Source organism: Vipera berus (genome assembly GCF_964194415.1).
Source record: "Vipera berus genome assembly, chromosome: 1".
Taxonomy (NCBI): Eukaryota; Metazoa; Chordata; class Lepidosauria; order Squamata; family Viperidae; genus Vipera; species Vipera berus.
This window is the reverse complement of record NC_138202.1, coordinates 7871876-7887313: the sequence shown is the minus strand read 5'-3', so window position 1 is coordinate 7887313 and position 15438 is coordinate 7871876. Positions and strand designations below refer to the sequence as shown.

The window sequence follows — 15438 nt, the reverse complement described above, 5'->3', positions numbered from 1 at the left end:
ACCCTCGACGTGCCTGTTCCTGTTGTGAAGATGCGCTAATTCTGTGTTTTTCCACGCTTGGCCACTTTTAAGACAAGGGGACTTCAACTCCCAGAGTTGTACAAGATTACACAACTTTGCTTCTAGGTGTTGGGAGAGAGAAATCGCCCCTTCTCAAGGGTGGCTGGATTGGTTTTCTGGAAGAGCACAAGGGTTGGATTGGATGATCTTTAGGGTGCCTTTCAACTTCACCATTTTAGAATTCTGTTTATTCTGCAGACTCCTGAGGGCCGGACTAGATGACCCTTAGGGAACTTTCCAACTCCACAGTTTTAGGATTCTATTTTTTTTTCCTGCACAGTGCAGAAGGCTGGACTAGAGATGATCTTTGGGGTACCTTCCAGGTCCGCTATTCCGGGATCCTGTGCAAAACATGCCAGGTTTCAGGCACCATTGGGGTGCTGGTTGGGGGAATTCTGGGACTTGAAGTCCACCTGTCTTAAAGTGGCAGAGTTTGCAAAATACTGCTCTAACTGATGGATTTTATTGCACATTGCCCTAGATACGCAGAACCATGGAATAGCTAGTTTAAAAGAAAACTCCCTGAGTTTGCCTGATCTTGGAAAAAAGCTGACCAGGATCAGACCTCGAAGAGAACCATAAGCTTGCTTCCCTTTATCCCACTTGCAGGGAAATGGTTTGTCAGCACAGGGAAGGACAATCTGCTAAATGCTTGGCGGACCCCCTATGGAGCCAGCATATTCCAGGTAAGAGTTGCACCCTGTTCCCAAAATGATGCAAAGCTATAACTGGTTAATGTTTAATCTTCTCCATTTTATGCTGTACATTGGAAAATGGGAGGGCCATAATCCTGTTCACTCAAGCCTGTTTTCAGACGTGGCCGTTGGTTTTGTTTATTGATTAGAAAAGCTCAACGGCCCAGGATTTTCATGCTATAGTAATCTTGAACAACACGGAGAGTCCTCAACACTTATAACCATTTGTTTAGTGACTGTTCAAAGTTACAACAAAATGTGTGTCTGTGTGTGTGTGAAGTAATAGTACCACTTTAAAAAGGTAAAGGTAAAGGTTCCCCCGCACATGCGTGCTAGTCGTTTCCGACTCTAGGGGCCGGTGCTCATCTCCGTTTCAAAGCCGAAGAGCCAGCGCTTGTCCAAGGACGTCTCCGTGGTCATGTGGCCGGCATGACTAGACGCCAAAGGCGCACGGAACGCTGTTACCTTCCCACCGCAGTGGTCCCTATTTTTCTACTTGCATTTTTACGTGCTTTCGAACTGCTAGGTTGGCAGAAGCTGGGACGAGTAACAGGCGCTCACTCTGCTACGCGGCACTCGGGATTCGACCCGCCAAACTGCCGACCTTCCGATCGACAAGCTCAGCGTCCTAACCCACAGTACCACTTTATAAAGCCCCAATAAGGTCACACCTGGAATACTGCAGCCAGTTTTGGTCACTATATCACAAAAAAGATGTTGAGAGTTAGAAAAAAAAATTCAGAGAAGAGCAACTAAAATGATCAAAGGCCTGGAGGCTAAAACATACGAAGAACGGCTGCGGGACTAAAGAAAAGAAGAAATAGGAGAGGCTTGATAGCAGTGTTCCAGTATCTGAGGGGCTGCCACAAGGCAGAGGGGGGGCAGGTTGTTCACCAGAGCACCAGAGGGAAGGACGAGAAACAGTGGTTGGTAACTGATCAAAGAGAGAAGCAACCTGGAATTAAGGAGAAACTTCCTGACAGTGAGGACAATCAACCAGTGGAACAGGTTTGACCCCAGAAATCGTGGGAACTCCATCACGAGGTTTTTAAGAAGAGATTGGACATTCATCTGTCTGAGATGGTATAAGTTCTCCTGCTTAAGGGGGGGATGGACTAGAAGACCTCCAAGATCCTTTTTAGCTCTATTCTATATCTATCTATCTATCTATCTCTACCTCACTATCATCTCTCTCTCTCTCTCTCTCTCTCTCTCTATCTATCTATCTATCTATCTATCTATCTTTATCTGTAGCTACCTATCATCCGTCTATCACCTATTATCTATCTATCTATCTATCATCAAATTTTGCAGTGCTTTTAAAGAACTTTCTTAAGGATTCTTGTACGAAGTCCAGTAAGACAGTAGCTATTTTGTGGGTAAGCTGATGGCAATAATTCCTGTACCAAATAATTCCAAACCAGTGGTTGGATTGCTAGGATCTCTTCCAATGCCCTCAATCCATTTACTGGAATTACTCAAGGCAAGAAGAGAACCAAAAACATTGCAAAAAAAAAGACACACAATTGTTTTGCATCCAACAAAAAAAGCACAGCCGCCTTCAAGTCAAGGTCAACCTCCTGATGTTTTCACTAATTGTGGTTTTTGCCGATATTGACTGGTCAGGAAACAGATCTTGATATTATGGTAAATACTCTGATAATGTGCAGAAGAGAACTGGGTGAAAAGTCAAAATATTAACCCTACCGTGTGGGGAAGGAAGCAAGAATTCCATATTAGCAAAGCTTGGAAAATAATTTTCAAAGCCTCTTTCTGTGAGTCTTGCTTAAGATGAGTAGTAGATGGGAATCTACCTCCAAATGAGACAAGATATTGCACAACGGGAAAAGGTGCAAAATAATAATAATAACTTGGATCTGCACGTATACTATGCAGGTACATTACAACATCTGAATTTCTTGGGAGGAATTCAATTCAGTAGAAGTCTTCCACTTACAAGCCTGTCATGTTGTGGCACTTGTAAATCCGGTCATCGTATGATCAACTGGAAAGGAATAGAATAGAATAGAATAGAATAGAATAGAATAGAATAGAATAGAATAGAATAGAATAGAATAGAATAGAATAGAATAGAATAGAATAGAATTACAGGATAGACTAGACTAGACTAGACGAATGGAATGGAATAGAATAAAATTACAGGATAGAATAGAATAAGAAATAAATTCAAAAGAATAGAATAGAATTAGAATTAGAAATAATAATAATAGAAATAATAGAACTGGAAGGGACCTTGGAGGTCTTCTAGTCCAGCCCCCCGCTCAAGCAGGAGAACCTATACCGTCTCATACAGGTGATTGTCCAGTCTCTTCTTAAAGATCTCCAGTGATGGGGTGCCCACAATTTCTGGTGGCAAGCTGTTCCACTGGTTGATTGTCCTCACTGTCAGGAAGTTTCTCTTTAATTCCAGGTTGCTTCTCTCCTTGACCAGTTTCCAACCATTGTTGGCAACCGACTCATATTTAATAATAATAACAACAATAATAATATAACAAAATAATAATAATAATTCTTCTTCAACCATCCGCGCCAGTCAATTTGAATGGTCAATTGACTGAGGTTCATGTTTTTTTTTATTATTATTATTATTATTAAGTTGGAAGGGACCTGGGAGGTCATCTAGTCCAACCCCCTGCTCAGGCAGGAAACCCTATACCATTTCAGACAAATTTATGACGGTTGCAGTGTCCCAAGGTCACGTGATCCCCTTTTGCGACCTTCCGACCACTTAAGTCAATGGGGGAAAACGGATTCGCTTCACCAACGTGTTACTAACTTAACAACTTAGTGTCTCTTAAGTTGTGGAAGGATGCAAATTTTGGCGTAAGGGGTTTGCGAGATGGCAAAGGTCTGTAACTTAAAATTTGCGGAAAATCCAATTAAAATATTTATTGGCAGGCCCCGACTGGATGCCCACCATACACAGAGCCAAAGTTAATGAGCTTGACAGGCCTCGTACACCATACAGGTCGTCCTCAATTTACGACCAGCGGTTTAATGCAGCAGTTCACTTAGCGACTGTGGCAGGAAAAACTTGTAAAACCGAGCAAAACGCACTTAGCTGTCTCACTTAGAAATGGAAATTTGGGGCTCCGTTGTGGTGAGTGGAGGATTGCCTGTTCTACACACCCACACCCATCTCCCTTCCCGTAACCTTCCCTTCTTCCTGTCTCTGCAGTCTAAAGAAACCTCATCCGTCCTTAGCTGCGACATTTCCACAGACGATCAATTCATCGTCACCGGATCCGGGGACAAGAAGGCGTCTGTTTACGAAGTCATGTACTGACCCTGGCGTTGTTCCAAACTGACCGCGAGAGAACGGGGCAGCTGTTTTGTGCGCCCCTTCTCGGGGTTTTTGTTTCTCGTTTTTGTTTTTCCAGCCAAAGAATAAATCCCCTCACAGTCCGGGAACGGAAGCAGAAATCCAGAACCCACAACGAGGACGCCGGCTGTGTTGTAGTGGAAACGCAGCCCCGGTTCCGTCTTCCACGCAACCCGATGCGTAGCGGTTTCTCTCCCGAGTTGTTCTTATTGTGGGAACAAGGCTTGGCGCGCTCCCCTCTCTCTCTTTTTGGTGTGCGTGCGTGCGCGTGAGTGTGCGCAAGCGTGTGTTCACACTGAAGTTTCTTGGAAAAGTTTGTTGTGTATTCTAATTTTTTCTTTCTTTTTTTAAAGAAAAAAGAAAATACGAACTTTCAATAAAGAGATGACGGTGTTTGGGTTACTGACCTAGCTCGATCTCTTCTGTTTTGTGGGAATCCTCCGGGTGGAATAAAAGGGGTGGGGCTTCCCTCGCACGCTGAGGGTGGGTGGGGCGCCATCTTGACTTGATTGACCTACCTGGGCCTTTGTGCAACTCTGAAAAACACCTTACGTTTTTCTAAGCATGTTCAGAGTGCAGAAGAACTGGAACATTTCAGGAAGTTGAGGACAGAGGGAGGTAAGAAGGAATAGTGACAGGGACAAGATTTTTTAGTCTCTCTTTTTTTAAAATGCCTCTAGCGCTTGGGAACACGATTGTGGATCCTGGAGGGTTGTGGGAAACTTAGAAAGCTGTTTCTCTTAAGTTGCGGAAGGATACAAATTTTCAGGTAAGGACTGCCAGATTGCCAATGTTTATGTCTTAAATTGTGGAAAATCCAATTAAAAGATTTATTGAAAGGCCCTGACTGGATGCCCACAATACACAGAGCCAAAACTGAAAAATGTACAGGTCCTGTATACCATACAAGTAGTCCTCAATTTATGACCAGTCACTAACACTCTCTCTCTCTCTCTCTCTCTCTCTCTCTCTCTCTCTCTCTCTCTCTCTCTCTCTCTCCCTCCCTCCCTCCCTCCCTCCCTCCTGCATATCTATCGATCTATCAAGCTATCTCTGTCTATATCATCTCTACCTATCTTTATCATCTTTACCTATCATCTGTCTATCTATCATTTATCTATCATCTATCATTTGTCTATCATTATCATCTATCATTTGACTATCATTTGTCATTATCATTTGACTATCTATCTATTATCTATCATCTATATCCATGATGGCGAACCTATGGCACGCGCCTCTGTGGGCACGCGTGCTGTTGCCCCAGTCCTAGGCCTTCAGCTGGGTTTTACAAAACCTTTTCGCTTTAGGCCTCTGCCACCGTGTGCAAAACAAAATAAAAAATCAAATCACTCAATTTCAACTTCTCGCGGTGAAAAAAAAAGATCTCGCAAAGTTGGAATTGACTGATTGAACTTTTTAGTCGCACCCAGTCTGCCATTACCACTGCAGCCATGCCCACCCAATGGGCCACGCCCACCCAATGGGCCACACCCACTCAATGGGCCACACCCACCTGGCACCCGACAATAGATAAGTGGGTTTTGGGTTGCAGTTTGGGCACTCGGTCTCTAAAAGGTTCACCATCACTGATCTATCATCTCTAACTATTTTTATCTATAGCTACCTATCATCTATCTATCACCTATCTGTCGATCATCTATCCGGCATCTATCCATCTATCTTGGTCTAGAAGATTTCCAAAATCCCTTCCACTCAAACGTTTTGTTTCTCTCCGTTTCTCATATATAGTCCAAGAGTGGCTTCCAATTAGAATTGTTGATTAGCTGGGATTGGACTTTTCCCCACATGCTCCAGTACAACTTCTTTTGTCTGGTTCAGGAGACAGGAATTCCCCAACCGGCATTAATGGACTTCAACTCCCAGAATCCCCCAACTACCATTCTGGCTGGGGAATTCTGGGAATTGAAGTCCACACATCTTCCAAGTTGCCAAGGCTGGGTACTATTCTAATACACAGTGCTTTTTTTGTAAAAGAAAAAGGTGCCGGAACTCACACATGTCATACAACCCGCCTTGCCTACCCTACAAGGTTTCCATCCAATAAAGGTGCCGGAACTCCGTTCTGAGCGTTCTATGAGAGAGAAAAAAAGCCCTGCTAATACATCATAATTTTTTTTTTAAAAAAAAATAGCTTTACAGTTTTTATATATTTTCATGTTTATTTTTCCATCTACACACTGAACATTTGGCAAGTTCTTTCCATAAACAGATTGAGCTAACCAATCTTTGTACATTATGTTCAAAAGTGCAAAAAGAACATAAGAGGCATGCATCTGTGGTTTTCACGTTGCCGAAAAGCAGCAATCATCATCGTCTGAGCTACTGCTCCTGCTGTGAGAATCAGTGGCCAATAATAATGTTGGCTAGATTCTCAACGATGTGCTTAACCAGGTCAATGGTGGAAATTTCTTGTGTGGTCCTTCTAACCTGGCGGGTGTTTGGAAAAGAAGCAGGCAGGTTTAACCCTAAAATGTATCAAAAGTGTTTAGGAATCAAATCTGGGTCAGCCCAAGTAGGCAATCATAGAGTAATAGCCTAGATTGGCCCACTCAGTCCTCCAGGAAAAAGAGAGGGAGCTGCAGAACAGCTGGAACAGAACAGTGCCGGATCCAGCCCACGTGCGAAAAAGTGGGCTGACGACAGATAATCCTCAATTTACAACCATAATGGATCCTAAGGGGTGATTTTCCCCCCCACACACCCCAACCCCAGAAACAAAGTAAATACTCTCCCAGCAAAAAATGTCACAAGAAGTTGAACTAAACGTCTGTAAACGAGGACCAGGTCATAAGTAGCTGTTGGTCACCTGACCACAGAGGTGAATTAAGAAGTTGCAACTTTGAAAGCAGGTCATAAGTCCCATTTTGGGGAGGTCCGCCATAACTTCAAACGGTCGCTAAGCAACTGATCGTAAGTCAGGGGCTACCTGTGGATCTACCTGCAAGAGGTAAATGCAACCGGTTTTTTGCTTGCACCCCCCCCCAAAAAAAAATTAAAAAGTATGGACTGCAGCATTCGGGTGGCCAGGATGTGGGGGGGGCTCTGATGAGCCAGATGCGGATTGGCTGCTCAGCTTGTCAAACACACCATTTTTGAGGTGATTTTTCTGGGCCCTTCAGGGGGAAAAAATGAAAAAGATTTTGTTCCATTGGGGACCTGAAAGACACCCAAACAAGCACCCTTTGCTTCTTCAGAGGAGATAAAATATCTTCCTGACACTCTCAGCTCTCAAGTTTCTAGTCCTCCTGCGTCTGCAGAGAGGGATGGAAGCGCCAAGGTCGTTTCAGCACCACAGTCTCCGAAGCCAGTGGGGAAAACGCATTTTTTCCGGAGAATGTAAAGCATCTCGACCTCCTTAGCCACCCAAGGTGAGGAACGTGGTGGCTCAGTAGACCAGTTCGTAAACTGTGGCTTTCTTGTCTCCTGATCCAGTCACGATAAACTTGTCATTAGCCGAGATGTCACAGCTTAGAACGGAGGAAGTTTCTTTGGACTGCAAAAGAAAGCAATGAAAGGAAGGGAAGAAACTGACTGATTCTGCCAACATTCACATTTTGGGAAATTTTGTCAGATTTGCACAAGATGTCTCGGTTGGCAACGCCAATTACTGCTGTCTCCTTTGGGCAACCTTTGGTGCCTCCACGAGCACTGAATAATAACCCTGGATTAACTATGAACTACTAGAATAAGCCGTGTTTAGGGAGGTAACACAGCTTTTTCCCGCCAGCTACGATGCCCTTAATTCTTTCAGGGCTACACTCGACCTGAATTGAACATTTTTTGTAACGCTCCTTATCCTCCATATTCAACTTTAATCGGGTGGAATTTAAGGTGGCAGGTGGTCAACTGGCTCTTTATCGACAGTTTTGCCTAGTGGTTAAGGTACCAGGTTAGAAACTGGGAAAATGTTTAATCTCACCTTAGGCATGAAAGCTGGTTGGATGACTTTGGACCAATCACCAGGAGACATTGAATTCTAGTCCCACCTTAGGCATGAAAGCTGACTGGGTGACTTTGGGCCAATCACAATGAAACGGTGAGTTCTAGTCCCGCCTTAGGCATGAAAGCCAGCTGGGTGACTTTGGGCCAATCACCAGGAAACGATGAGCTCTAGTCCTGCCTTAGGCATGAAAGTTGATTGGGTGACTTTGGTCCAATCATCAGGAGGCAGTGAGTTCCAGTCCTGCCTTAGGCAGGAAAGCCAGCTGGGTGACTTTGGGCCAATCACAAGGAAACGGTGAGTTCTAGTCCTGCCTTAGGCATGAAAGCCGGTTGGGTGATTTTGGACCAATCACCAGGAGGCAGTGAGTTCTAGTCCCACCTTAGGCATGAAAGTCACCTGAGTGACTCTCTCTCTCTCCTCCTCTCTCTCCCTCAACCCAACCCACCTCAGAGGCCTGTTGTTGGGACAATAGGAGAAGGGAGGATTGTTAGATATATTAGCAAGTTATTTGTAAAAATAAAGGTGGGATAAAATTATAAGTTATTTAAATTAAAAAACTAAATTATTAAATTAAATTAAATTAACTAAATTAATTTAATTAAATTTAAAAAAAATACTTAAATTTAAATTAAATTAAATTTGATATCATGCCCATGGTTAGGACAAGAGCAGTTGTCTAGAATTACGCCTGAATATTTATGCTGAAGAAAAAGTCCCACCTTCTATGGTAGCTCTAGGAAGTGAGCCACGTTACACCCTGGGTCCTCGTTAAAACCAATCCCAGCTGAATCCTACGGTCTCCTTCCCCATCCAGAAATCCCGCAATTGCTTTGCATTTTCTGCAGAGAGCGAAAGCATTCAACCCACAGCTTTGCAGGCCTCGGTCTCCATTACCTGAAAGATGCTGGCACCATAGGGAGCCCGCCACGCATTAAGCAGATTATCTTTGCCCGTGCTGATAAACCATTTGCCTGTAGTGAGAGAGGAGAATAAAAACAGAGAAGGGATCCGGTCTGTGTGCCCGAACGTTACAGATAGGAAGGGAGAGAGCCCCTTCTGAGGTCCCAGGAGTCATTTAACAGTGCTCGGTTTACAAACATTCATTTAATGACCATTCCAAGTTACAGTAATAATAATAATAATAATAATAATAATAATAATAATAATAATAATAATAATAATAATAATAATAATAATAATAATAATAATAATAATAATAATAATAATAATAATAATGAGGAGGAGGAGGAGGAGGAGAAGGAGAAGGAGAAGGAGAAGGAGAAGAAGAAGAAGAAGAAGAAGAAGAAGAAGAAGAAGAAGAAGAAGAAGAAGAAGAAGAAGAAGAAGAAGAAGAAGAAGAAGAAGAAGTTGGAAGGGACCTTGGAGGTCATCTAGTCCAACCCCCTGCTCAGGCAGGAAACCTTATACCATTTCAGACAAATGGCTGTCCAGTCTCTTCTTAAAAACTTCCAGTGTTGGAGCATTCAAAGCTTCTGGAGACAGGTTGTTCCACTGGTTAATTGGTCTAACTGTCAGGAAATAATGAATGTCTTAAGTCACAGACTACATTACATTATAGGGGGTTGGACTAGATGACCTCCAAGGTCCCTTCCAACTTTATTATTATTATTATTATTATTATTATTATTATTATTATTATTATTATTATTATTATTATTATTATTATTATTATTATTATTAGCCATCTTCCTTTCCTCACACGAGGGCCACATTCAGACAACATATTGAATGTGGTAGTTCAATTAACCCTTGTGGAGAAATTGTCCAATACATCAAGTCATGAATATATCCAATGCCTTGCTTGGTACCACTAAACCACCCACCCCACCCCAACATTGAAAAGCATCCAGCTTATACAGAATCGAATAACAGAGTTGGAAGGGACCTTGGAGGTCTTTTAGTCCAACCCCCTGCTCAAGCAGGAAACGCTATAGCAGTGGTCTTCAAACCTGGCAACTTTAAGACTTGTGGACTTCAACTCCCAGAATTCCTCAGCCAGCCCTGGCTGAGTCTTACAAGTCTTAAAGCTGCCAAGTTTGAAGACCCCTGCCTATACCATTCCGGATAAATGGCTGCCCAATCTCTTCTTCAAAATCCACCTTCTTCAAATCTTTTTTGGTTTTTCTTTCTTTTTTCTTTACTGCATTTTATTGTGGTGTGCAGCTGTGACTTGGATAAGTGGGTTGCAGCAAAATCAAGCAGGGTGACGACAGATGGATTAGTAAGGATGTGTGGACCTTCAACAGCAGCCTCCTCTTTCTTACCCACGCAACCTACCACAGGAAGCGAACTTGAGGGAGAGGACGCAGCTCTCGTGAAGATGCAGCTGGTACTTCTCCGATTTTGTCACGTGGAGGATTTCCACGTTGCTGCTCTCCATCCCGACCGCCAGCCACTCTCCCGTGGGGCAGTAGCCCAAGGAGAAGATCTGGAGAGAAAGGAGGGAGATGGGTGAGAAGGAAGGAAGGAAGGAAGGAAGAAAGAAAGAAAGAAAGAAAGAAAGAAAGAAAGAAAGAAAGAAAGGAAGGAAGGAAGGAAGGAAGGAAGGAAGGAAGGAAGGAAGGAAGAAAGAAAGAAAGAAAGAAAGAAAGAAAGAAAGAAAGAAAGAAAGAAAGAAAGAAAGAAAGAAAGAAAGAAAGAAAGAAAGAAAGAAAGATCGGGACAGTTCAAAATTAAAGCTTAAAAAGGGTTGAAGGCCAGGATGGCATGGAATGGCACAGAATGAATAGAGTAGAGCAAAGCAGAGCAGAATATAGAATAGAATAGAATAGAATAGAATAGAATAGAATAGAATAGAATAGAATAGAATAGAATAGAATAGAATAGAATAGAATAGAATAGAATAGAATAGAATAGAATAGAATAGAATAGAATATAGAATGGAATGGAATGGAATGGAATGGAATAGATGGTAAGCCCATTGAAGTCATGTGATTTTCCACTTAGTGACGGAGTTGCTGGTCCCGTTGTGATCGCTAAATGAGGACTACCTGTAATCATCACCACCTTGTCCAATATTGGTGTGCCAAGATCCCACCCCCTTCTCAGGGTTGATTGGTCGCTACTGGAGACCCCGCCCCCACTCATAGGCTGTCCATCAAAAGTCTCCACCCCTTCCCCAGCTGACCTGGGAGCTGAAGTTGTGTTGTTGCAGCTGCCGGCCTTCCCGGAGGTCCCAACATCGGACGGTGTTGTCCAAACCGCCGGTCCAGAGTTTGGTGCCATAATTGGAGATATCGATGCAGCTCGCCCCGTCCGTGTGACCCTGGAACTGCCTGCAAAGGGGACGCAGAAGGCAGCAGAAACTCCCAGCTTCTTATTTATTTTTATTCAGTCACAATCACCTCACAAAAAAAAACCAGTTATTAAAATCAAGTCACACATGTGGTTGCCTCACTTTACAACCGTCGTGATGTAAGGCAGAAATTCCAGCCTCTGTTATGGTTATAAGTCGAGGACTACCTGTATCTGTTTCCGCGGGCTGGGAGTACTTTAGCCAGTGTGGTTTTCTGAACAAACCAGGTTTAAACAATGTATGACCTGAATAAATGTCAGCAGAAGAAAATTGACAACAATAGCAGCAGCAGCATACAACCGAAAGCTTTCATTTGCTTATTTATTTATTTATTTATTTATTTATTTATTTATTTATTTATTTATTTATTTATTTATTTAATTTATTTAATTTATTTAAATTTCTATACCGCCCTATTCCCGAAGGACTCAGGGCGGTTTACAGGGCAGAATAAAATACAATATAAAAATAATATAGAATTAAAATACATTAAATTAATTAAGCCCAATTAAAACATTTAAAAAGCTAAAACCCCTTCAGTCCAGGCCTGATAGATCGAAAAACCAGGTTTTCAGGTCCCGGCGAAACGAACGCAGATCGGGGGCGGTCCTAAGTTCCACGGGTAAATCATTCCAGAGGGCAGGCACGCCCACAGAGAACGCTCTTCCCCTAGGAATAACCTGTCGGCATTCCCTAACCGGCGGTATCCTGAGAAGGCCCTCCCTGTGGGAGCGCACGGGACGATGGGAAATTGACGCTGGCAGCAGGTGCTCCCTCAGATAATCCGGACCCATGCCATTTAGGGCTTTATAGGTCATCACCAGCACCTTGAATCTCACCCGGAGGGCAACCGGAAGCCAATGCAGCTCGCGGAGTAGAGGTGTTACACGGGAGTATCGGGAAGCCCCCATCACAACTCGCGCGGCCGCATTCTGCACCAGCTGAAGCCTCCGAGTGGTCCTCAAGGGCAGCCCCATGTAGAGAGCGTTGCAGTAGTCTAAACGGGAGGTCACGAGTGCATGAGTGACTGTGCGTAGAGCATCTCGGTCCAGGTAGGGTCGCAACTGGCGCACCAGGCGAACCTGGGCTTCTTATTAAAGTTGAAGAAATATTTTAGTTCTTCTGCTTCGGGAGTGAAGAAGGATTTAAATACAGACAGGCCTCAACTTATGACCACAATGGAGCCCAAAATGTCCATTGCTTAGCAATGCAGTTGTTAAGTGAGTTTGGCCCTTTTGTTGCATGAGTTCTGAAGCGAATCATTGCAGTTGTTAAATGAATCATGTGGTTGTTAAGGGGAACTTTGTGTCATGGTTCCGATAGATGAGACCAGTAGAAATAAGAACTCTGAGGCAATGGTTTCCTCAAAGAACAATTTTAACGGCTACATAATATCAGCACGAACATAGGGCACTGGGAACTATGTCCAAAAACTTTGCAAAATACATCAAGAATTTGCAGCTTCCTGCAATAACTCCAGCAAAGCTACAAAAAACTGCGCTACTCGGAACATCTTACATTTTAAGGAAATACCTGGCTGATACCTAGGATGCTGGCAGCAACCCGTGTCAACCATCAGTGGCAGTCAATTTGAATGTTCAGTTGACTGAGGTTCATGTTTAATGAATAAAAGTTTGATAATAAAGTTGGAAGGGACCTTGGAGGTCATGTAGTCCAACCCTCTGCTCAGGCAGGACTCCCCACCCCTGTATGTGTCATAAATCACGATCCCCAATTAATTCCTTTGGCGGGTTCTCTAACTGTAGCTCCAGCCGGCCAAACGTTAAAGCTGCTTGACCTTGGTTCCCACAAGAAAGTTATTGCTTTGACTAAACTAAAAGAATGCATCTTCCCCCCCTCCCGTTGCTGTGGCAACCGAAAAGCGAAGAAACATGGCTGATTTCAGAGCATTTGAAGGTTGGACACTTTGCTTGTCAGAAGCCGGCTGGGAAAGTCACAGATGGTGATCACATGACATAATAATAATAATAATAATAATAATAATAATAATAATAATAATAATAATAATAATAATAACAATAATAATAACAATAATAATAATAATAATGAGGAGGAGGAGGAGGAGGAGGAGAAGGAGGAGGAGGAGGAGGAGGAGGAGGAGGAGAAGAAGAAGAAGAAGAAGAAGAAGAAGAAGAAGAAGAAGAAGAAGAAGAAGAAGAAGAAGAAGAAGAAGAAGAAGTAGTTGGAAGGGACCTTGGAGGTCATCTAGTCCAACCCCCTGCTAAGGCAGGAAACCCTATACCATTTCAGACAAATGGCTGTCCAGTCTCTTCTTAAAAACTTCCAGTGTTGGAGCATTCACCACTTCTGGAGGCAGGTTGTTCCACTGGTTAGTTGGGACAATTCAACCGTTGTAAGTACACGTCAGTTGCCAAGCGTCTAAATTTTGATCACGTGACCACGGGGATGCTGAAATGGTTGTAAGTGTAAAAACGGTTCACGGGTCATTTTTTTCCAGCGTCATAAGTTTGAATGGTCACTAAACGGATGGTCGTAAGTCGAGGACTTACCTGTAAGGTCGTCAGAGTTCCATCCTCAGTGTTTCACAACTATTCTGTCAAGATTGAACTGCTATGATGCCTGCTAGCTTCTAACGCTAATCAACTGGCCATAGAAAAGGGAGGAGGGGTAGAAAGCAAAGGGAGGAAACGGAAACCGTGAGAGCCTGCAAGAATGCCAAGGTCACTCACACAGGTGCTCGATGGAGAAGTGGACTGTTCCCATAACAAAAAGAATACTGCAACCAATTTTGGTCACCATACTACAAAAAAGGTGTTGAAACTTTGGGGAAAAAGTCCAGAGAAGAGCAACTAAGATGATCCAAGGTCTGGAGATTAAAACCTACGAAGAACGGCTGCAGGACTTGGGTTTGGCTAGTCTAAAGAAAAGAAGAAACGGGGGAGATATGATAGCAGTGTTCCAGTATTTGAGGGGCTGCCACAAAGAAGACGGGGTCACGTTATTCTCCAAAGCACCAGAGGGAAGGACAAGAAACGGTGGTTGGAAACTGAACAAAGAGAGAAGCAACCTGGAATTAAGGAGAAACTTCCTGACAGTGAGAACAATTAACCAGTGAAACGGCTTGCCTCAAGAAATCGTGAGAGCTCCATTACTGTTGGTTTTTAAGAAGAGACTACTAGACAGTCACTTGTTTAAAATGGTATAGGTTCTCCTGCTTGAGCCGGGGGGAGGGCGGGCTGGACTAGAAGACCTCCAAGGTCCCTTTCAGCTCTATTCTATTCTGGATAATGTGAACACCCGGTGGGTGGGAGGAAGGGAATCTATTGTTCCCCCATTTTTGTGCAGGAAACCCAGAACTGCTTTTGCTTCTTCAGTTCCGTGATGGTGTATCCAATAAAGTTTTACCTTTGGGGATTTAATTGCCTAGCGTCTAGCACTGACCTTCTAAAACAGTCTCAGGAAATACCAGACTAGAATATCATCAATCTCACCTAACCATGGTTTGGTTCTGCAGATCCCAGACCACGATGTTGCCGTCGCTGCAGCAGGAGAAACAGACTTTGGCGTCGGGGCTGATGGCCAGGGCGTAGCAAGCCGGGGCGGAGGAGGTCAGCTCAGCCTTGATCCGAGGCGTGGGGGCCGCCAAGTCCCAGATCGACAAGGTGCTGGCTTCGCCCCCGACGATGAGGCTGCGGCTGTCGGGAAGAAGTTTGCACGAACGGATGTAATTATCTCGGTTCTGGAGGGAGAAAGGCAGAAAGTTATCTAAACCTCATAGCCAAGTTTTTTTTCCCCCCCCATCCTACCCTCCGGCGTCTCTCAAATTATTAGGAAGGTGGTTCGAAAATATCTTTACAGTCCTAAGGACTAGAAACTTGCCAACCTTTTTTTGAACGGAAAGTACTGGAGATAGCTGATTTTACCGAATAAGAAAGTTGGAAAGCACGTCGGAGGTCTTCTAGTCCAGCCCACTGCTTGACCAAAAGACACCCCCCCCAATGGGATGGTTGAGGAATTCTGGGAGTTGAAGTCCGCCTATCTTCAAGCCACTCAGGTTGAGAAACAATTCTGTACC

The 15438-nt window shown here is 43.7% G+C and overlaps 1 protein-coding gene across 1 annotated transcript in view; it reads right to left on the bottom strand.

Moving 5' to 3' along the window:
• Positions 1-7176: 7176 nt before the first annotated feature.
• Positions 7177-15438, bottom strand: part of TLE2 (TLE family member 2, transcriptional corepressor) — a gene marked incomplete at its 5' end in the record, with an annotated part of 68350 nt that continues 60088 nt past the window's right edge. Inside the window, 5 exons of the mRNA XM_081321053.1 lie at positions 7177-7615; positions 8960-9036; positions 10364-10514; positions 11214-11361; positions 14855-15102. Of these exons, the coding sequence (XP_081177179.1) occupies positions 7508-7615; positions 8960-9036; positions 10364-10514; positions 11214-11361; positions 14855-15102 (732 nt within the window). The 3' untranslated portion in view covers positions 7177-7507. The remainder of the gene's footprint in view (positions 7616-8959; positions 9037-10363; positions 10515-11213; positions 11362-14854; positions 15103-15438) is intronic.